The sequence below is a fragment of the Artibeus jamaicensis genome, unplaced genomic scaffold (genome assembly GCF_021234435.1).
Source record: "Artibeus jamaicensis isolate MK-2021 breed Jamaican fruit bat unplaced genomic scaffold, CSHL_Jam_final contig_867, whole genome shotgun sequence".
NCBI lineage: Eukaryota > Metazoa > Chordata > Mammalia > Chiroptera > Phyllostomidae > Artibeus > Artibeus jamaicensis.
In genome coordinates, this window is record NW_026521995.1 from 6,428,754 (window position 1) to 6,453,057 (window position 24,304).

The following is a 24,304-nucleotide window of genomic DNA, read 5'->3' on the forward strand; positions in this document are numbered from 1 at the left end:
GTTGTGTAGTTTTCTGCATATGGGTCTTTTACCTCCTTGGTTAGGTTTATTCCCAGGTATTTTATTTTATTTTTGTTTTTGCTATATCGAATGGGATTTTTTTCCTTGATTTCTGCTTCTGCTGTTTCATTGTTGGTATACAAAAATGCCTTTGATTTCTGGATATTGACTTTGTAACCAGCTGTTTTGCCAAATTCATTAATTATTTTGAGCAGTTTTTTGGTAGAGTCTATAGGGTTTTCCATGTACACTATCATGTCATCTGCAAACAGTGACAATTTTGTTTCCTCCTTTCCGATTTGGATGCCTTTTATTTCTTTTTCTTGCCTGATTGCTGTGGCTACAACTTCCAATACTATATTGAATAGAAGTGGTGAAAGTGTACATCCTTGTCTTGTTCCTGATCTTAGTGGAAAAGCTTTTAGTTTTTGCCCATTGAGTATGATGTTGGCTGTAGGTCTTTCATATATGGCCTTTATTATATTGAGGAATGCTCCCTCTATTCCTACTTTGCTGAGTGTTTTTATCATAAATGGGTGTTGTACCTTATCAAAAGCTTTTTTTGCATCTATTGATATGATCATGTGATTTTTGTCTTTGCTTTTGTTTATGTGATGAATTACATTTACTGATTTGTGAATGTTGAACCATCCTTGCATCTCTGAGATAAATCCCACTTGGTCATGGTGTATGATCTTATTGATATATTGTTGGATGCGATTTGTCAATATTTTGTTGAGGATTTTAGCATCTATGTTTATCAGTGATATTGGCCTGAAGTTTTCTTTCTTTATTGTGTCTCTATCTGGTTTTGGAATTAGGATGATGCTGGCTTAATAAAAAGAGTTTGAGAGTTTTCCATCCTTCTGGATTTTTTGGAATAGTCTGTGAAGAATGGGGGTTAGCTCTTTCTTAAATGCTTTGTAGAATTCTGCTGTGAACCCATCTGGTCCAGGGCTTTTGTGTGATGGGAGTTTTTTGATTACTGCTTCAATTTCATTTGCTGTTATTGGTCTATTCAGGTTTTCTGCTTCTTTTTCATTGAGTTTTGGAAGATTATATTTTTCTTGAAATGTGTCCATTTCCCCTAGGTTTTCAAATTTCTTGGCATACAGTTCTTCATAGTAATTTCTTATAATCCCTTCTATTTCTGTGGTATCAGTTGTAATCTCTCCTCTTTCATTTCTGATTGTGTTTATTTGAGTCCTCTCTCTTCTTTTCTTGATGAGCCTACTTAAAGGCTTGTCTATTTTGTTTATCTTTTCAAAGAACCAACTCCTGGATTCATTGATCCTTAGGATTGTGCTTTTAGTTTCTATGTCATTTAGTTCTGCTCTGATCTTGGTAATTTTATTCTTTCTACTTGCTCTGGGCTGTCTTTGTTGTTGTTCCTCGAGTTCTTGCAGGTGTAGGGTTAGGTTGTTTGTTTGAAATGTTTCTATCTTCTTTAGGTAGGCCTGTATTGCTGTAAACTTCCATCTCAGGACTGCCTTCGCTGTGTCCCATAAATTTTGGGTTGTTGTAAGTTTGTTTTCATTTGTTTCCAGGAACTTTTTGATTTCTTCCCTAATTTCATTCTTGACCCATTCATTGTTTAATAGCATACCATTCAGTCTCCATGATTTGGGGTGTTTGGGGTTTTTTCCTTTGGAGTTGGTTTCCAATTTCAGTCCTTTGTGGTCTGAGAAAATGCATTGTATGATTTCAATTTTCTTGAATTTGTTGAGGCTCGTTTTGTGTCCTATCATGTGGTCTATCTTTGAAAACATTCCATGTGCATTTGAAAAGAATGTGTATTTAGCTTCTTTGGGATGAAGGGTTCTATATATTATCAGTTAAGTCCATTTCATTTAGGGTGTTGTTTAATTCTGCAATATCTTTGTTGATATTTTGTTTGGAAGATCTCTCCATTTTTGTTGGTGGGGTGTTAAAATCCCCTACTATAATTGTGTTGCTGTCAATATCCTTCTTGAAGTCCTCTAAGATTTTCTTTATGTATTTGGGTGCTCCTATGATGGGTGCATATGTATTTACGATGTTAATGTCTTCTTGGTGGATTCTTCTCTTGAGTATTATGAAGTGACCTTCTGGGTCTCTCCTTATGGCCCTTTTTTGAAGTCTATTTTGTCTGATATGAAAATTGCTACCCCAGCTTTTTTTTTCTTGTCTGTTTGCTTGAAAAATTTGTTTTCAGCCTTTGACTTTTAGTCTGTGGTGATCTTTTGTCCTGAGGTGCGTCTCTTGTAGAGAGCATGACCCACACATTTGCTAATGTGTGGGTCATGCTTTCATATCCATTCAGCTATTCTGTGTCTTTTGATTGGAGCATTTAATCCATTTACATTTAAGGTTATTATAGATAGGTGCTAATTCATTGCCATTTTTGTACCTGTGTTTCTCTCTCTCTCTCTCTCTTTTCCTTCCTTTCCTTAAAGCAGTCCTTTTAGTATTTCTTGCAAGGCTGTTTTGGTGGAGGCATAATCTTTTAGACATCTTTTGTCTTGGAAGCTCTTTATTTGGCCTTCTATCTTGATTGAGAGAGAGCCTTGCTGGGTAAAGTAGCCTTGGTTGTAGGCCTCTATCTAGTTCTCATTACTTGGAATATTTCTTGCCATTCTCTTCTTGCTTGGAGTGTTTCCATTGAGAAGTCAGTAGCTAACCTTATTGGGGCTCTGTATGGTGCTGAATTTAATTTGGTATTATTTTCTGGAAGATTGCTGTGTCTGTTTACTGAGATATTGTTATGTGTGTTTTTTTTTCTTTTGTCATCTTTGATTTTGCTATGAGGATAATATTAACTTAATAAAATGAGTTTGGAAATATTTTCTTCTAGTGGTTAGAGGTATTTATCAAGGATTGGTGTTTATTCTTTTCTAAATGTTTGGTAGAATTTACTAGTAAAGCCATCTTGGCTTGTGTCCTTTATTGTGGATAATCTTTTTGGTTATTAAGTCAATCTCTTTTCTCGTTATAGGTCTATTCAGATTTTCTATTTTTTTTTCGTGAATTTTTTGGTAGTTCTTATCTTTCTAGGAATTTTTCCTTTTTATTTAGGCTTTCTAATTTGTTAGTGTACACTTGTTCATAGTATTCCCTTACAATTATTTTTATCTCTGTAGGTTGGTAGTAATGATTCTTCCATTATTTATTTTTTTACTAATTTCAGTCTTCTCTTTTATTTTAGTTTTTCAACTACAGTTTGCATTTGATATTATTTTGCATTATTTTCAGGTGTGTAGCATAGTGGTTAGACAATCATATACTTTACAAAATGACCCCCTGATATTTCAAGCATCTATCTACCTAGTATCATGCATAGTTATTACAGTATTATTGACCATATTACCTATGCTGTATTTTACATCCCTGAGGCTATTTTGTAACTACCAATTTGAACTTCTTAATCCCTTCACTTTTTTCATCCACCCCCACAAATTCCCTGCCTTCTGGCAACTATTAGTTTGTTTTCTATGAGTCTTTTTCTATTTTATTCGATCAGTCTAGCTAATGTTCATCAATTTTGTTGCTCTATTTAAAGATCCAACTTTAAGTTGCATTGATTTTTTTCTCTAAAAAATTTCAGATTTATTTATACCCTAATATTTATTATTTTCTTCTTTCTGCTTGTTCTGTTTAATTTCCTTTGGTTTTCTAGTTTCTTGAGTTAGAAGTTCAGGTTATTAAATTTAAATCTTCATTTTAATATAGCCATTTACAGATACAAATTTTCTCAATACCCTGCCCTAAGTATATACTGTAAGTTTTAGTATATGCGTTTGCACATTTATTCACCTCAATATATCTAGTTTATATTGTCTTAGACTTGTTGCTAAATTAAGAGTGTGTGGTTTAATTTCTACTTATTTGAGAATTTCCACATTTTTGTGTTATTGATTTTTTGTTTCATTCAATTTTGGTCAAAGGACATATTTTATATAGTTCTAATTCTTTTAAATTTACTGTGACTTGTTTTATGACCTCACAAATAGTTTATCCTGGAAAATATTGTGTGCACTTGAGAAGAATGTATATTTTGCTGTTGTTGGATAGAATGTTTTCTAGATCTGTTAGATTTGGTTGGTTTATAATTTTGTTCAAGTCTTTTATTTTCCTGTTGGTGTTCTATCTAGTTGTTCTGTTCATCACTGAAAGGAAGGTATTGAGTGAAATTTCCTGTTGTTGAATATTTTATTTCTCTCTTCAATTTTGTCAATATTGCTTCATGTATTTGGGGGCTCTGTTTTTAGGTAGGTAGATAGATAGATAGATAGATAGATAGATAGATAGATAGATAGATAATTGTTATATCATCTTTATGAATTGATATTTTATCCTTATAAATTGTCTTTCTTTGTTGTAGAACCAACTTTTATTTTAAATTGTATAGTATCTGATAGCAGTTTAGCCACACCAGTTCTCTTTTGCTTATTGATTTCACAGTATATCTTTTTCAGTTCTTTTGCTTGCAATCTATTTGTGTTTGACTCTAAAGTATGCCTCATATGTACAACGGATAGTTGAATCATGGTATTATGTGGGAGGGAGGAGGCTTATTTCCTTTTATTTCTCTTCAATTTGATTCTAATCTCTTTAAACTGAGATTCTAAATATAAAATTAATAATCCATCTGAATGATTATTCATTCTAGGTTACTTAATTTGCATTAATGAAGCCAAAGTTTGTTTTATTATTTTTGGGACAACCATATCATAATTTGGCAAATTATGTGGCTTTTTTTTTGTGAATTCAGTTATAGGACCGTATATTTTTGTGTTAAATTTTATTTTGTTTTAATTAACCAATCATCTTTTCAATTTCAACTTTTTCATCTGGTATATTTACTGTCACTCCAATGGTGATGATTGCAGTGTGTGCTAACATTTAATGAATATGACTGGGCATTCTGAGTATCTAATCTAAAATTTAACTTTTTTACCTCTAGACGTGTGACGTGACACAAGTTACTTAACCTCTCTACCTCAGTCTCCTCGTCTGTAAAATGAAGATGATGATAATAAGTCACATCTAGCTCACTAGGGTACTGTGAGGAGTTAATAACCATAAATGAGTTAATATTTATAAAGTATTTTAAAATATTACCTAGCATATAATAAATACTATGTAAACATTTATAAAATGAACTAATCAATTCCATTAGATAAGAAGCATTAGGATTTAAAGAGATTAAGTAATACGCCCAAGGTTCTGTTGCTATTAAGCAGTGAATCTGGAACTTGAGCTAAAGTATGTCTCATTCCAGAATCCATGTTCTTGACCACTAAGTCTCCAATATCCTACTGTCAGTGCTTTGTGCAAACCATTGTTGAACACTTTAAAGAAAAAAGTGCTAAGAGCATTCTTGAAATCCACTACCATAAATTTTCCTCTATTAATCAGAACACCTTAAAATGATTATTCAATAATATCTTTATTTTTTCCATTTTTCCATAAATTTTAAGTATTTTAAATGAAAATCATGGAAAATTCAATGGTGAAGTCCATATTCATGTCTTTAATCTATGATTAAAGATGCCTGATTGGCCATTGTAGACTCTTCAAAGAGGAAATCAGGTACTTTAAATGTTTTAAACTCTTAGTGCTAATGCTTATTATCTCTTGTGTTTCTTAAACTGATTTTGTTTTCTGATTCTGTAGACAAAATGGTACTTTTGAGAGCTTGTCAGTGTTCCTGAATACCTTTTTACTAAATCTTGTGTTTTATTGGATAATTTTATTTGTTAAAAAAATCTATCCTTTTAAAGTCTAGAGTGTGTATTAATTATAGTTGATATTCCCACTCACAGATATTAGGAATTTTAAAATGACAATTTTATAGTACACTTCCACCCAAATGTTTTTGTTGATCACAAATAGCTGTACAGTAGCAGGTAAGAGAAAGCATACTAAAGGTCTGTGAGTTTAAAGAGTGTGTGCAGGAGTTGGAATTATGCCACAGAGATTATGTAGAGGGGTCTGTTCTAGTGAGGAAGTAAAGAAGGCATATACTCAATATTTAACTGTCCGTGTAAATTTATATTCCTGAAGTACTTGAAAATATTTTATGTTATGTATTTACTCAAAATTTGTCCTGTTTTTAAAAAGCAACTTTTTTGTACTACAGTGATGGACTAAACATTTATGCATCTTGAAATTGTTTCAGAATAAGATAAATTGTTTAAATTTTTTGAATGTTTTTCAGCTGAAAATTATAGCATTTATATCAGTTAAAATTATTTTATTTGCGAGTAATAAATATTTTATTTTCCCCATAATAAAAGAAAACCTCAGTGCCACATGAGAATATAGCATTTAGTTTTGAGTTAGCATTTAACAGTCGTGTAGTTCTTGGCTTTTGGTTTAGCCCTATGCCCTTTATTCTTCAGCTGATTTGCTAATTACTACTGAAAATCCTTCCAACATTTCATTGGAAAAATGCAAATGTACATTCAGAATCTAAATACTTGAGAGGCAGCCAAGTACTGAGGGCATGCAAACACATTCTGAGTTTTACATAATTTTTTATATAATTACTTTTGATGTTGAGAGGCTTTCTCCTTTAAAATTAGTACATAGTTCATTTTTCTATCAACCAAAGTGGAATGATTCTTTCAAATAAATCAAAATAATAAATAAAATTTCTACGCTAGGTGAAAGAAAAAAAGCTAAAAGTTTTTTTTGGGGGGGGAGGCAGAAATGTGGCATAGTAATTTAATATTTTTTATTGAAATAAAAAATGACATATAAGAATATAACAATTAATTGTCACAAAGGGAATATACCTGTATAACTACCACTCAGCCCAAGGGAAATATCATTACCACCAGTACTCCAGAAGGCCTTCTTTTACCCCCATCCATCACCTCCTTCACACTTTCTTGCAAATTAACAAATACCATTTCCAACACTACATATTATTGTATTTCCCTGTTTTTAAACATTATATAAGTAGAATAATGCAGCATATATGACTTATTTTTGCTCATCACTGTTTGAGAGATTGAGAGATTCATCCATCTTGTTGCATCTATCGTTAGTTTACTTATTTTCATTGTTGTATATTATTCTATTCTATAAATAGAATATAAATTAATTTCCCGTTGTATTTTAGATAAACATTTGGGTTTTTAACAGTTTTGGATTATTGCAAACAGTGTAGGTATTTTTGCATGTCTGTTGGAACATGTTTGAGTATCTTTCAGTTGGATATGTACATAGGATTAAAATTGTTGGACAATAGGCTATGCTATTTTTAAATTTAGTAAATAATGGCAAATTCCTTTCCAAAGAGATTCTATACATTTATATGTCTGCCACACTACTTATTACTTATCCTACAAATTGTTACTTATTTAAGTCTTATTTATAAGTCTTACTTATTCCATATCCTAACAATTAGATTGTCTCTTTAAAAAAATTTTAGCCATTTTGGTGGATATGTATTGGTTATTTTATTTTATTTTATTTTTTTAACTTTTTTTATTGATTATGCCATTACATTTGCTCTATTCCCCCCTCCATTCCCCTCCACCCTGCATACCCCTCCCCCACCATTTCCCCCTTTAGTTCATGAACACGTGTCTCAAATTCTTTAGATTCTGTATTTCCCCTGCTATTCTTACCCTCCCCCTATCTATTTTCTATCTACTGTCTATGCTACTTATTTTCTGTACCTTTTCCTCCCTTCCCCTCCTCCCACTCCCCTGTTGCTAACCCTCCATGAGATCTTCATTTCTATGGTTCTGCTCCTGATCTAGCTGTCCTCTTAGTTTGCTTTTGTTTTAGGTGTGGTTGTTAATAACTGTGAGTTTGCTGTCCTTTCACTGTTCATCTTTTTTATCTTCTTTTTCTTAGGTAAGTCCCTTTAACATTTCATATAATAAGGGCTTGGTGATGATGAACTCCTTGAATTTGGTCTTATCTGAGAAGCACTTTATCTATCCTTCCATTCTAAATGAAAACTTTGCTGGGTAGAGCAATCTTGGTTGTAGATCTTTGGTTTTCATGACTTGGAATACCTCTTTCCAGCCCCTTCTTGCCTGTAAGGTCTCTTTTGAGAAATCAGCTGACAGTCTGATGGGAACTCCTTTGTAGGTGACTGTCCCCTTATCTCTTGCTGCTTCTAGGATTCTCTCCTTCATTTTAATCTTGGCTAATGTAATGATGATGTGCCTTGGTGTGTTCCTTCTTGGGTCCAACTTCTTTGGGACTCTCTGAGCTTCCTGGATTTCTTGGAAGTCTATTTCCTTTGCCAGCTTGGGGAAATTCTCCTTTATTATTTGTTTAAATAAGTTTTCCACTGGTGGCTGTGCCTTTCCCCCCTTCTGGTACCCCTATAATTCGGATGTTGGAACGTTTAAAGATGTCCTGGAGGTTCCTAAGCTTCTCCTCATTTTTCTGAATTCTTATTTCTTCATTCTTTTCTGTTTGATCATTTTTTTCTTCCTTCTGGTCCACTCCCTTGGTTTGAGTCCCAATTTTCTTTCCGTTACTATTGGTTTCCTTTGTATTACCATTCATTTCAATTAGTTTAGCTTCCATATGTTTCTCTAATTTGTGACTAAAATCAACCAGTTCTGTAAGGATCCTGATAACCAGTGTTTTGAACTGTGCATCTGAAAGACTGGCTATTTCTTCATCGCTTAGATCTATCGGTTCTGGGGCTCTGAGTTGTCCTAGAGCCATTTTTGGTTTATTCGTGCTGTTAGGTAAGTGGAGCAAAGCCTTAGTTGTTTACTAGGACGGGGAGACCCAGGTCGCTGGTTTGTGACGCTGTGTGTGGGGGCGTGGTCAGAGAGGGAGCAATGGCGGTCCTCTCCGCTAGCCCAGCCCATCCAGTCCCACCACACGCCTCGGGCTTGTTTATCCGATCGGAATTGTGCGAGGCTGCTGCCCCGTGCAGGCTTCCCTTCTCACTGGTTTCTCCGCACGTAAATGCGCGACCTACCGACCCCCCCCCCCAACGCCTCTTCCCCATGCACTCCCTGCTGGCTCACTCACGATCAGTGCTTTCGGCTGCTCACGCGCTCACCGCGCACCACCCGGGAATTTTTTCTTGCTAACCTGTTCCGCTGCTGGCTTCGCTCCTCGTACCGGTCCAGCTGAGTATCTAGTTGTCCTTTGGACTCCGTATTGTCGATTTTCCGTGTGGCTAGGTTGTGACTGCTGTTAAAAATAGTTGTTCTTAGATTTGGTTGTGCACAGAGGCAAGGTGGTTCCTCCACCTACGTCTCCATCTTGTATTGGTTATTTTAAATCTGCTCTTCTCTGATGATTAATGAGGTTAGAAATTTTTCATATGCTTTTTAACTATTGTGACATTCTGTTAAAACTTTTACTTAGTTTTACATTGGAATGTCTCTCTTTTCCTTTTTGATGTATACAAGCTGTTTTATATTTGAGATATGAACTCTTCAATTATGTGAGTTAAAATATATTGTTCTTTTGGCAATTTGAATTTTTACTTTATAAATTGTATCTATTGATCAAAAGTGGTTTTTAATTTTAATGTATTTCTTTCTATTTAATATACCACCAAATTGTGAAGATATTCTTCTATGCTATATAGATTCTACAACTTTGTTTTATTTTTTATATTTTAGATCTACAGTCAAGTCAGAATTTATTTTATATATGCTAGGAAGTAGGAGGAAATTTCATATTTTCCATATAAATAGCCAAAGGACCCAGAACCATTTTTGGAAAAGAATCTTTTTCTCCTTGTTGCTCTGCAGATCCACCTTTATCAGAAGTCACACATGTTCTTGAATTTGTTTCTATACTTAGTATTTTGTATCAGTGTACAGTTATTTTGACTTGTGCAATACCATGTCATTATAATTACTGTTGCTTTACAAAAAGTCTTGATGCCCTATAGAGTAGTTCTTGGAATTTTGTATTCTTTAAGTTATTTTGCTATTCTCACATTTTTGCACATTTCCTATATATTTTTGCATTTCCATATAATTTTCCATATAAAATTTGGAATCAGATGATCAATTTGGAAGTGCATCATATCCATAGATAGATTTATGGAGATTGGACATCTTGACAATAATTAGTCTGTTACTCATCTTTAATTTCTCTCAATAAGGGTAAGCATTTTCTGTATGAAGAGGTCATTCATTCATCTTTCATTTATTACTTTATTTTGAAACTATAGTTTAAATACAGACATTTAGACTGTGATATATTTCTAAAGGTTGGCATCTTTATTATTATGAATGTCCATTTTCATCTCTGGTAATGCTTCTTATCTAATATTAGTACGGTCACACAAGCTTTCTTTGGTATATGTTTGCATGGTATGTTCTTTGCCTATATACCAATGCCCCAAGTGTGTTCCTTAAGATCTTTCTTACTATTTTTTTTGTTGTGTATAACTGTGTTTTTGTATAAGGTGTGAGGTTAGGTCAAGGTTTTTTCTTATTTTCTATTTTTTTAGTTTATTTTTTAGTTAGAGTTGACATGCAACTATTATTTCATATACAGGTGTACAGTATAGTGATTAGACAATTATGTAATTTGTGAAGTATTCCCCTGACTTTTCAAGTACCACTTGGCACCCTACATATTTACTACAACATTATTGATTATATTCTCTATGCTATACTTGACTGCGCCCCATGACTATTCTATAACTATCAATATGTACTTCTTAACCTCACCCCTTTTTTTACCTAGCTTATCATCCTCCCTCCCATCTGACAACTCTCAGTGTGTTCTCAGCATCTATGGACCTGTTATTGTTTTTGTTCATTTGTTTTGCTCTTTAGATTTATATGTGATCATATGGTTTTTGTCTTTCTCTGATTTGCTTATTTCACTTAGCATAATTCTCTCTACCTTGGACAATATTTTCATAAATAAAGATTTCATACTTTTGTACTGTTTTTCTTAACCATGGAAGATTCCAAAACCTTTTATCTACTTGAAAAGAACAATTTTAAAAGATGACTACATACAGCTGCAAAAGCCTATTCATCCAAATTATGAGTCTCAAATTGGAACTGTTCCTGTTTTTTTAAGAAAGTTTAGGATTCAGCATGGTGAATGCTTTTTCTCAAACAAAATAGTAAGCAAATCTGTTAGGAAAACCAGTAATGAATCATGCCATAAGAAATTTTTATCTCTTGAAAAAAGGAGAGCCAAACTGACCATAAAGTTACCAAATTGTTATCATTTTTGGTCCAAAATGATCCTGCTGTTGTTGACTTCCCAGTGGCTCCAGATGGAGCTAAAATGATCATTGTAAGACAAGCAAATTTTTCATCATTTTTCTACCAGACCTTTTGTAGCTTCTGCCAAGAATTAACTAAATACCAGGTGTACTCACTATGTTCCATTTTTGAAAGTCATTTCTGAATTTTGATTTTTCCTCTCATCCTAATTTAATAAATAAAAGCATGACAAAATTTTTTGTTTGTTTATTTTTTGCTCTTTATTGAATTTACTGGAGTGACACTGGTTAATAAAATTATACAGGTTTCTGTTGCCATCCGTACACTGTAGTGTGTGCCTTCATCATCATTTACCTCCCCTATACAATTCTACATCTACTCCCACCTTCCCTCTCCCAGTCCCCAGCAATCACTGCTCTGTTGTCAGAGTCTATAAGATTTTCCTCTCATCCATCACCATTTATCTCCTCTATACCCTCCCCAACTCTTCCTACCCAGGCCTCCAACCTCATCAGTGTGCTCTGTATCTATGAGACAGTCTCTATTCTTCCATTGATTTAAATCTCCTTCAATTTCTTTCTTCAGTGTCTGATAATTTTCTGAGTACAGGTCTTTAACATCCTTGGTTAAATTTATTTCTAGGTATTTTTGATGCAATTATGAATTTGATTGTTTTCTTAATTTCTCTTTCTGATAGTTTATATTGGTATACAGAAATGGAACTAATTTCTATAATAATTTATATTTATTTTGTATTCTGATACTTTACTTAATTCATTCATCAGCTCTACTAGTTTTTTGGTAGAATTTTTAGGATTCTTTATAGATAATATCATGTCATCTGCAGATAATGACAGTTTTACTTCTTCCTTTCCAATTTGGGTATCTTTTACTTCATTTTCTTGCCTTAGTTAAATAAAAGTGGTGAAACTGAACATTTCTGTCTTTTCCTGAACTTGAAAAATCAGCTGACAGTCTTATAGGAAGTCCCTTGGAAGTAACTATCTTTCTCTTGCTGCTTTTAAGATTGTCTTAAATTGTAATTATGATGTTTCTTGATGTTGGCCTATTTAGGCTTATCTGGGTTGAGATTCTTTGTTCTTCCTGTACTTGTGTCTTTATGCTTTAGGGAACTTTTTTAGTCACTATTTCTTCGAATAGGTTTTCAATCTCTTGCTCCCTCTCTTCTCCTTCTCATATCCCTATTTTGTGAATGTTGTTATAATTCATATTGTCTCAAAGATTCCTTAAATTTTCTGAATTTTTTGCATTACTTTTTGTTTTTACTCTTCTGATTGGGTGTTTTCTCCTACCTCATCTTCCAAATTACTGATCGATCCTCTTCTTTACCTATCTACTGCATTATAAGAAAATACTACTAACAAATATATGCCAACAAATTGTACAATTTGGAGGAAATGGATAAATTCCTAGAAACATACAGACTTCCCAGGCTGAATCAAGCAGAAGCAGAAAATCTGAACAAATTATGTCCAACAAAATTGAATCAGTAATCAAAAACTTTCCAACAAACCAAAGCCCTGGACCAGATGGTATCATAGATACATTTTGCCAAAGATTAAAAAAAAATGAACACCTACAATTCTCAAGTTATTCCAAAATATTCAAAAGATGTGAAGGCTCCCAAAGTCATTCTACAAGTCTAGAATTATCCTGATTCTGAAACCATACAAAGACAGTCCAAAAAAAGAAAATTATATGCCAATATCCCTGATGAACATAGATGCAAAATTCCTTAATAAAATATTAGCAAATCAAATTCAGCAACACATTAAAAAGATTATACACCATGATCAAGTGGAATTTATACCTGGGATGCAAGCTTGGTTCAATATTTACAAAGGAATTTCTGTGGTATATCACATAAACAAATTGAAGGACACAAAAAATTATATGATCATGTGAGTAGATGCAGTACTTATTCCCCAAGTAGATTGCCACTTGGGGAATAAAGGGAATATAGCCCAATATAATAAAGGCTTTGTGTGGCAGACTCACAACTAACATCATACTCAATGGAGAAAAACTAAAAGCCTAATGTAGATTAAGATTTTGCTATTGAAGGAGAGGGTTTAACACAGGAAAGGTGGTGCCTGTTAGATAGGTGAGCAGATGGCCCTTGTAGTGAAGCCTAACAAGTCCCTTTCTCCCTGCATATTTCTGGCACCCCATTAGCTTGACTAGAATTGCCAGATTTTTATTGGTGGAATTTTAATTTATTTTTAATTATATTTTATTTATTATGCTATTACAGTTATCCCAAGTACAGCACATCCCCCTTTTGCTGCCCATTTTGTACAGAGCTGCTTCCATCAGTGAACAACTCTTCATCAGAGTTTTCTAAGGGTTGGTCTAGCAAGTCAGTTCTACTGGAATAGGTAGAGTAGGAATGGGTCAAGTTTGGAGATGGTTTTATAGGCATTAATGTGGCTAGATTTAAGGTATTCCAGGTTTTTACAGTTACTTCGGGATTGTCCAGAAGGGCCTGATATCTGGTCAATGTATTTCCTGTTAGCCAGAGTTGCACTTTCATTTCTAATACTCCTTATACCTGATATGGAGTTAAGACCTCTAACTTCTTCCTGAGAGTTAACTTTTTGGCTTACTCTGTTAGCATGGCTATGTCTGCAATTGGTCTTAGACACAGGAACCACTTGGTTGCTACAGGGTCTAGCTATTTAGAGACACATGCAACGTATCAAGGTTCATTTCCTTTGCATTGGACTAAGAGCCCCTAAGGCTGTTCCCTGCTCTGCTGTGTATAAAAAGAAAGCCTTGTTTAAGTGAGGGATGCCTAGGGCCAGGACCTCTACTGGGGTCAGTTTGATTTTATTAAAAACCTGATCATGTTCCTTTCCCCATAAAATGGGTTCAGTGTCTGATCCCTTAGTAGCTTTGTATACAGGTTTTACAATTAGTCCAAAGCTTGGGATCCAAATTCTGCACTATCCAGCCATTCCTAAGAAAGAGTAGAGTCATTGTTCGGTAACAGGTGGTATTTGCTCAGTGATTGCTTTTATTCTTTCTTGTGACAGTTGTATAGATCCTGGGGTTAGATATATCCTAAATAGTTTATTTTCTGTCTGGTAGTTTGGGCCTTTTTCTTGGAGACTGAATATCCCTGGTCCCCGAAGAAGTTCAGAATTTGGACAGTATAACAATCTGAAGTTTCCTTCTAGGAGCTGCAAACTAGGACATTTTCTACATATTGTAAGCAGGCTCCCTCTTGTCATTTTAATTCCCTCAGATCTTTTCCTAATGCTCTTGTGGACAGATGAGGGTTCTTCCTAAACCTCTGTGTTAGTATCTTCCAGGTATATTGCTGATGGGTCATTGTTTTGGGGGTCTGTCCACTAAAATGCAAATAGGTATTAGGAATCTGGGTGGGCAGGGATGCAGAAGAAGGCATCTTTTAAGTCTTAAACTGCATACCACTGAGTATTGTCTGATACTTGAGTGAATATGGGGGAAGCATTGGCTTACAAGAGTGTGGAGGGGAACAACAGCCTTATTAACTAGTTTTAAACCCTGGATGAGTCCGTATACCCCTGTCAGTTTAAGAACAGGGACAATTGTAGTACTGCAAGGAGGTTGACAGGGTACTAGAAGCTTGTGTGCTGCAAATTTCTCTATGCTGACCTTTTAGGGCCTTCTGTTTGATAGGACACTATTTCTTACGTAGATAGGCTGTTCCAGGCTTTAAGCAAATTTGAACTGGCTGGGCAGTCTTGGCTTTTCCAGGAACTCCAGAGTTCCAAACTAAAGGGCCTACTTTCTGTAAAATTTGTTCTGGGATGTTGTTTTCTAATTTTCTTTTATTGGCTAACATAATTTTTACAATCTTAACGGACCTCCTGAAACTTCAAAAGGTTTTGTCCTAGCAATGGTGTAAAATACTGCAGAATAATTAGGAAAGAATGTTTAAAAATTTTGGATTTCAAATTGATAGGTGATGGGGTATGTAAGAACAAGTTTTCCCATTTGCTGAACCTTTTACAAAACAGATCTAAGTGGAGTATGGTGCTGTAATTTTCAGACCAAACTTCCCCATTTCCTAGTTTATACTGAAGCCAAGTCATATTGCAAGAGAAAATTAGCCTCTCTTTCTTTAGATATTTTAGGGTCAAATTTTTCTCAATTCTTAAGAGTGCATCCCAGTGGGGATTCTGAGGGCATAGAGGGTGTATTACCCATCTTGTCCATGGCACACCTGAGGAAGAAAAAGAGTGGAACTTCCTGGCTCCCTAAAGTTGTCCTTCTTTATTTGCCCAAAGATTTACCTAGTGGGTTACAGGGTGCCCCCTGTTATCCACTATCCTAGTGGGTTATAGGGTGTTCCCCATTACCCTACCATTCCACTGGGTAACAGAGCATCCCCCATTATCCCACCATTCTAAATGACCAGATGTATTCAGTGAAACTAAGAGAGTAGACAAACTAGACTTGCTATGGACTAATCATACCCTCTTTCCTGGTATCTAATTCAAACTTCAGTAAGGAAATTGGCCTCTGCTTGTTTCCTTTGCTCCTAATTTCGGCTAGTTTCCTCTGCTACTTGATTAACTGAGGCTAGTTTAACTTGGGCTAGTTTGTTTTGCTCTTCCTAACTTAAGCCTAGTTCCTAGTAATTGATTAACTTGGGAATTGATTCTTGAAGTTGGACTCCTGGAAGGAATTGTAGGAACAGGACTGTAATATGTTAACTGAGTCTAGTTTCCTCTGTTCCTCCTTCTAATTGCTTAATTCAAACTACAATAGTTTCCTCTGAACTGATTAGCTCAAACTACTTTCTTAACCTGAACTTGTTTCCTCTGCTCCTCTGCTTCTCATAATTCATTAACTTTGAAGTAGTTTCCTCTGCTTAATTTGAATTAGTATCCCCTGCTATTAACTCCCTCATAATTGATTCCTGTGCACAGGGGGAAGAAGCATTCTAGTGTATCTATTTTACAAACCTAAACTGGATTGGGAAGGACTCCAAAAAGATTTTAAAGGGCTCACCTTCTTTAGCTACGTTCAGCAAATGCAGCAAACATTTATAGGGAGAAGTACAAAACACAAAGGCTGGGAGTGAAGCAAGTTTTAGGAGAAACATTGTTGGCTTGCAAAGAAGGTAGGTGCACCTGGCAACGTTTCCAAGAGTTACAATAGACCTGAAGGGAGGGCCGTGGGGAAGGGACAATTTTATGTTTTACCCAGCATGCCTTGCTGCACAGATATTGTCTTGTGCCTGGTAAGTAGCCAGTCTCTAACCCTGATGCATAACCAGATAATCCTCTCCTGGGGATCTTTTAATGCGGCTGTCACCCTATTGGCTTTTAACTGCCCGACAAAAGTGGCAAACACTCTTCAAGGAGCCAGGGTGTCCTGCACATAAAGGAGACAGAGAGAACGAAAGTCTCCTCCAGTCACCACAGAGGGTGGAAACAGTTGTCTTATCACTCCATTGTTTTCACACTGTTGGCTGGCTACCAAACTGTTGCAGATACAGAAGGGGCCCAGGCTCTTGGTGGCTGTGAACAAAGAATGGACTGACCACACAGATATGGTAAAGCCAGTTCCTACTTCATCTTGTCTATATCAAGCCTTTCATCTTTCTTTATGCCTCTGTGGTGTTGTCATCTGCTTTTTGAATAAGCCTCAGTAAATTCAACATAGCAGGAAATCCTTTCTGCAATTAGGTAAGTCTTCTGTCAAAGCAGAGCAGAGCTGTGTTTTTGCCAAGAGAAAAAGTGACAGCCTGGACTGCCAGGAAAGCCCCTGGTTCCTGCGCCTGTGAGTTTAACTGGGGAATGAGCACCATGATTCTCCTTAGACACAAAGCGGTTTTTGTTTTCAGGGATTCAGGTAAACAAGAGGTACTCTGCTGGTAGGCCCTGAAATGAAGATTCATGTTCTGAGATTTGAGCTGAGAACTCTGTGATGGGAAGTGAGAGGCTTATTTTTAAAATTTGTTTTTAACAGGTATAGGAATTAAATGTGTTTCTTAAAATGTATCTTTATATAAACATTTAAAAAATAATAACTTTCATTTACTTGAACCTTAATAATGTTGCAAACTGATCCTTTTGGAATATTGCCTGAAATGAAGAATGAAAAAATAAAGGTCTTGGAACAATAAAAATTGATACCAAGTGACCAAAGCAGCATCTGTTCCTGTGTGTGCAATTCTGCTATGTAGCCATACCCAGTGCAGAGTAGTCACTACTCTTTGGAGCTAGACCACTGGACTTGAACGCCAGCTCTGCCAGTAACTAGCTGCGTGACTTTGGGAAGTTACTTTGGCAGTCTGTCCCTAAATTTTCTCATATTCCATGTGGAGATAATAGAATTGATACAGGATTAAATGTGTTAATACTCGTACAGTTCTTCTTTAAAATTTAATAGAGAGAAAATTTGATTTGTTGTTTTACTTGTTTATGCATTTATTACTTGCTTCTTGTATATGTCCTTATCAGAGATCGAACCCACAGCCTTGACATTATTGGGACAAGGCTCTAACCAAACTGAACTGAGCCAGGGCAATTCTTGTATAGTTCTTAGAACAGTGCTTGGCATATATTAAACACTCAGTAAATACGAACTATTTTTACTCTTACTTTGTTATTTCTTATCTCACATATTCTTGATTTGCTTTTTGGTGATGTAGTTTCTATGTATACAAGGAATTATAACCATAAATTAAGTGGGAAAAGACACTTATAAAGAATGTCCATTTTTTATCATTAAAATATGACAATTGGTAGCTCAAAATAAATAAGGAAAAAGAAAACAAACAAAAAACTAAGCACAAGAACTTAAATAGTACAGTGGTCTAGGCTATTTAGTGTATGAGAAAATAGCCATAAACATTCAATAGCTCCAGAGGGTGTGAGTGTATTTCAGCACAGATCAGGACCTGTTGTTCAAGGTAATGACTGTGACTCATGAAGAAAATGTTAAATTCCATTTATGGTGTTCAATTCAGAGAAGCCAGAAAGTGGTTTATATTTTAGGAAGATTCCATAATAGAGTTCAAAAAAAAGGAAAAGAAAGGTATTTAAATGTCAATTTCTAGAATATTTTGAATCGCATGAACTCATGAATTTTGTTGTGTTTTCATTTTTTGTCTTCTCCTTTCAGTTCAAATTAGAATTTTTCAAAGAATTGTATGGAAATGTGGTCCTTGGGCACAAGCACTGTTTCCAGCAAATGCCAAACAATATTCCCCTTCTATATATCTAATTTTAGCCATTCCACTGCTGAATAGAAGTGCTTCCATACAGAATATCCATGAGTATTGAGCTGGCCGGGTTTTGCTCTGCAATTACATTTATCAGGAGTTGACATGAATTACAGGTCATGCCAATTATGTGTTGCAGATATAAACTGTATTGTTTATGTACATGTCATTGAGGAAGATAAACCATCTTGCTCTTACCTATTTCAAAATATGTTTAATTATGGTAACAAATATATAACATAAAATTTTAAAGTTTTGAAGTTTGATGTAGTCTCATTGGATTATTTTTTTCTTTTGTAGTCTGTATTTCTAGTGAGAACTTATTCCCAAATCCAATGTAATAAAGTATGTCTAACTTCAGTCTTTTGCATGTGCATATCCAGTTTTCTCAACAGCATTAGTTGAAGAGACTGTCTTGCCCACAATGGTTGGTTGTGGCATCCTTGCAAACATTCAACTATCATGTATGAGGGTTTATTTCTAGGCTCTTTATTCTATACCAATGGTCTATGTGTCTGCTTTTATGCTAGTACCACAGTTTTTGATTACCATAGCTTTGTAATATATTTGAAATTAGAAAATGTGGTATCTCCAATTTTGTTCTTTTTAAAGGTTGTTTTGACTATTTGGGGTTCTTGAAATGCCACACAAATTATAAAATGGTATTTTTTTTATTTCTGCAAAAATTGCCATTGGGAATTATTAAGGATTTTGATGGGTAGTAATATTGTTAAAGTAGGCATTTTAAACAATATTAAGTCTTCCAGTTCATAAATACATATCATTTGTTTGTGTTTCATTTAATTTCTTTTGGCAATGTTTAGTCGTCAATTTGTAAGTCTTTCACTTTCTTGGCTAAGTTTATTTATAAGAAAAATTTTAAAAAGCTATTTGCTGTATTGTTTGTTGTCAGTGTATAGAGAAACTCAACAAGATTTTGTATCTTGGAACTTAGATGAACATATTTATTAGTTCTAACAGGGTTTTTTTTTTGTATGTTTGTGAGATTTTTAGGATTTTCTACATATAAGGTCATAAGATCATGTCGTCTGCAAACAGAGATAACTGTGCTTCTTCCTTTCTTTTTTGGACGTTTTATGTATTTTATTTATTTATTTTTTTCCTGATTGCTGTGGTTAGGAATTCCAGTGCTATGTTGAATGGAAGTGGTGACAGTAGGAATCCTTGTCTTTTTTCTGATTTTAGAGGAAAAACTTACTTTCACCATTGAGTATAATGCTAGCTATAGGATTTTTATATTCCGCCATTATGTTCTGGTAGTTTCCCTCTTCCTAGTTTTTTAAGGATTTTTATTATGAAAGGGCATTGAACTTTTTTAAATGCTTTTTATTCATTAATTGAAATGATTATGTGGTTTTGTCTTTCATTCTACCCATGTAGAATACCACATTAATTGATCATTGAATACTAAACCTTCTTGAACTCCTGAAATAAGTCCCACTTAGTTATGGTGTACAGTTCCTTTAATGTCTTGTTAAATTTGGTTTGTATTTTATTGAAGATTTTCATATCAATTTTATTTAAGATTATTGTCCTATAGTTTGCTTTTGTTTTCTTCTTATAATATTTTCATCTGTTTTTGGTATCAAGGTAAATCTGGCCTTATAAATAGAGTTAGAAAGTGTTCCCTCCAATGTTTTGGAAGAGCTGAGGAATGTTGGTATGAGTTCTTCTTTAAATATTTGATAGAATTTTATGTTGAGGCTTTTCTCTGTTGGGAAGTTTGTGATTACTGATTTAATCTCCTACTAGTTATAGGTCCTTTTATTTATTTAGGTTTTTAATTTTTTCATGATTCAGACCTGGTTGGTTGTATGTGTCTAGTTATCTATCCAATTTGTTTTAAACTCTTGACTACATTCTCTTTCCATCTGAATCTGAATTACTCCTTGGAACCTGACTCTGTGGGTTCCCAGTAGCTCTCCTTAGTAAAAATCTTTGCTGATGGCTTGGTAAGGTTCATCAAAGAGGGCATCCAGTCTTGTGAACAGCTGCCTTACTCACAGAGATACTATAATTTTTAATACAAGAAGCCCATTATTTTTATCAAAAGCTACCACAGAACAGCTACCCTCGAGGAAGAAGTGTTGCTTTTTAAATTTCTGCTGTCTTGTACTTCTATAAAGTTGAAAGCTTTAAACTTGATCCAAAGTACGTATGTTGGCTACCTAAAGTAAATATCTTAAATGCACGTTAAATTAGAGTAAAATTTTGAAGATTTTTCTTCTGTATCAAGTGAGGATCTATGTTTGTATTCTAAATCCCTGAGAAAAAATGATGAAAAGCAGATACACTTCTGTTCAAATACACTAACATTTGTTGAGTATCACCATACTTACATCATACTTATTGGAGATTCTTAAAAAGTAGCTTAACTACTAAACTAATTTCCTCATCTTGAACATATGTAAGTTTGGTTAGGAGGTGCCAGTGTTAGAGTTGCTATGGAATGATGATGACAGTTTGGAGAAAAAAGTATGGAAAACTGAGTACAAACTTACAATCATTAATAGAAAAATGAGCCAAGATCACTTGAATGCTCCAAAGCAAGGGTATGTAAGCAACACTGCATTAGGTTCCAATGCAGGCCCTGTAGTTTTGGAATATGTAGGGCAGGGTGATATTCTTTTATTAAATTTAACCGACTGACCTTGTTTTCTTTCCTTTGGTAATATAAAATAATTTAAGGATATAATAAAGCATTTGAAGTATCTAATCATTTAGTTCACCGTGTTTTCCATAATAACATTAGGAAGTCTTTTTTCTTTAAGTTTAGGGGGCTTTATATTTGGCAATATTTATCCAATCAATTCAATTTTTAAAAATCTTCATTTTTCTTTCAACACTAGAGTTAGCTTATAGCAAAAATATTACTATTTTAATAAATGTTTGGATATGCCTTAAACATTTAAAATTCTCAACTGAGTCACTGTTGCAGAGTTGAGTCATATTATCTGGGAATTGATGCTGTTTTTTATGCATAGCATTAACCTCCAAATTACAGTGAGGCAAAATATTTAAAGTCCACTATTGTATTCTTAGTATCTAAGATTTAGTTAACCTGTATCACTCTTTGCTAGATTAATGTTTAATAAATGCAATTCATAACAAATTCCACATGTTGTGTTCATAGTAGCATATTCTAATTAATGAAATGTTGATACTGCATTGAATTGGTCTTCTTGGTATTTTTTGCTTTTTTCTCTCTGCCTAACCTTTTAGCACTGGAGCATCCTGAGCCTCACCACTTTGGACCAATTTCCTTCATCGCCTACAGGTGTTCCCTCAGTGATGCAGTCTTACTTGAACTCATGGCTTTATCTATCACATTTATATAAGTGAATCACAAATTATACAGACCAGATATCTCTCCTAAACCCCATACTACTTTAGCAGACTGCCTATTTAATGTCTAGAATTAAATTTCAAACAGATGATTCATACTTAACATTTGCAAAACTGAACTGCTCGTTCTCTCATATCTCTTTGACTTGCAGCCCAGTGATGGCAACTCCATTGTGAAGATTGCTCAGGTGCAAAGCCTGAAGACTTGTCCTTTATTTTTTTCTTCCTCTTGTACCCCACATTTAACCTTTTAGTACATCGTGGTGTACTATCTTCTTCAAACTGTACCTGAATCTGACTGAATGATTATGCATACAAGTATAAAATACTAAAGGCTGAAAGAAGTCAAGAGAACAACAGCTCATCTTCACAGAGCTTGTAAGAGAGAAAGTCGGAATTCAAATCTATATTTTGTGACAAACCACAAATAATATACATTTTCTATAATACTGGTGCTTCTCCAAAGTATCTGTTATAATTGGCCTTTTATTTATATATTAAATGGTTCAGAAATATAACTTGACTTGTTGTATAACTGAATATGAATGGTATGAGTTATTTCAGTTACTTTTTGTAGGAATTTTCTTGGCTTATAGTGATTTTTTTAATAAATACTTGCAAACACAGTTGAATTGACTAGTCCTTATCTGCCCTAATATTTTGCTCTGACCATGTTTCCAATTGCAGAATATAAGCTGTATATAGGATGAAAGAAAAAGGGGATATTAATGAAATAAAATATTCAAGGTCTTTTATAAAGCTCTTTTTCAAATATTTTCTTGCTATATCATTGTGTATTTAGAACATATATTAGCTCTTACTATTTGTATATCAATACTTTTTTATTTGCTGGAGTTTTCATGATGCGTAATGTTGAACTTGATACTAATCATTGAACTTAGATTTATTTTATTTATTTTGTTTTTTTATTTAATCTTCATTGCATTTTTCCATTACCATTTAGTCCCCTTATACTCTCCTCCCCCCAGCAGTCACCACGCTGTTGTTCATGTCATGAGTCCTTTTTCTGTTTCCCTCCATCCCTCCACCCCCTAATCTCAAGGGCTTTGTATCAGAGGCATATTTTATAACTAAAATCCACTAGATTCTAAGTTCCTCTATAGGTTATAATGGCAAAAAACCCAAATTTCAGTGTTGATACAGTTGTTGAATCATCCCCTTTTTTTCCTGATGTACTGCTTGTATTTTAATGGAAGTTGTTTGTGTTTATGCATTATAATTCAATGTAGCACAAATAAAGTGCATTAAGTTGAATTTTGCTGAGGTTGATTGATATTCTTGAAAGTAGCCAAGATTAAGCTTTTGGGAGATGTTCATTATGTCTGTTAATGTGACATATTTGGAAAGCTGATCACTGTTTTTCTTCTTTTTATATACATGTAGAATATTTATCTGTAGCAGATTTTAGGTAAAGAGCATTCAGAACCATTAATTTATCTGTTTTTCCCCTTTTCTAAATTTGCCTTATATTTTTTTGTTTTGTTATTCTATTAATTTGTGTTATTTTATTCCAAGCATGAAATTTTATGGATGTTTAATCCATAAAAGCAATTTCATATCTCAAATTCTATATATCTGTTCATTTACTTACCTACCTACCTTTGCTCAGATAAAAACTATTTAACACTGACTCACTTTCAAAATGTTCTTATAGGCTTTGAAAATATCTCTTAAAGCAATGAGATGACATGTGAGACACTGAACACAAAAACGGTGTCTAGTGATTACTCCTTATGATGAGTTAGAGATGTGTGGTAACTGCAGCTGTAATGTCATATATTTAGAAAGAAAATTTAATTTGCTACTTTTTAAAAAATCGATGTTGGCAAACAAACATCAAATAAAAATTCAAAAAGGAGATATTTTATTTCTGGAATATGTGTTAGTTCTGTTACCATTTGCACTGATGGACATCTGTGGATCTTTAAACTGTGTAATAAACTCTGATCCACTGACTATATATCACTGTCTTTTCTGTTCTATAGTGTATGCCGATTAAAGGCCTCGGATTTGTGCTTGGAGCCTATCAGTGCATTTGCAAAGCAGGATTCTATCATCCTCGAGTCTTCTCGGTGAACAAGTTTCAGAGTAAGTGCTCTCTGCTTTTGTGCATGTACCCGAATACGCATAATGTCTGCCGTTACTGATTATTCATATTTTCTTCTAACCTTATTAGAGTTTTATGGTTAAATTCCCACTGGGTTGGCATTCTTTCTTCACCGAAGGGGTTTTTACTTTGGTTTGCCATCCACAATTCTCTGGAGTACCACAAAAATGCAGTAGGGCAAACGTAAGTTTACAATTGTGAGTCTGTGGAACAGTTAATAAAGCAATTTTAATAATCATAACCTGAATGTCTTCTTCCATAAAAACAACTTTACACCTACTTTTACTCACCCTTGTATGTTTATTGTTGGCATTTTAGTTTTCAGTACATATTCAAGTTCTGAAAAATTCTGTAGTTAATCGGTAAGACCAACTGGGGTTCTGTATTGAA

General features: G+C 34.3%; 1 protein-coding gene across 1 annotated transcript in view; it reads left to right on the top strand.

Annotated features, from left to right (window-relative positions):
• Positions 1-24,304, top strand: part of GPR158 (G protein-coupled receptor 158) — a 360,713-nt gene that overhangs the window by 164,265 nt on the left and 172,144 nt on the right. Inside the window, exon 3 of the mRNA XM_037125812.2 lies at positions 23,793-23,895. Coding sequence (XP_036981707.2) covers positions 23,793-23,895 — 103 coding nt within the window. The remainder of the gene's footprint in view (positions 1-23,792; positions 23,896-24,304) is intronic.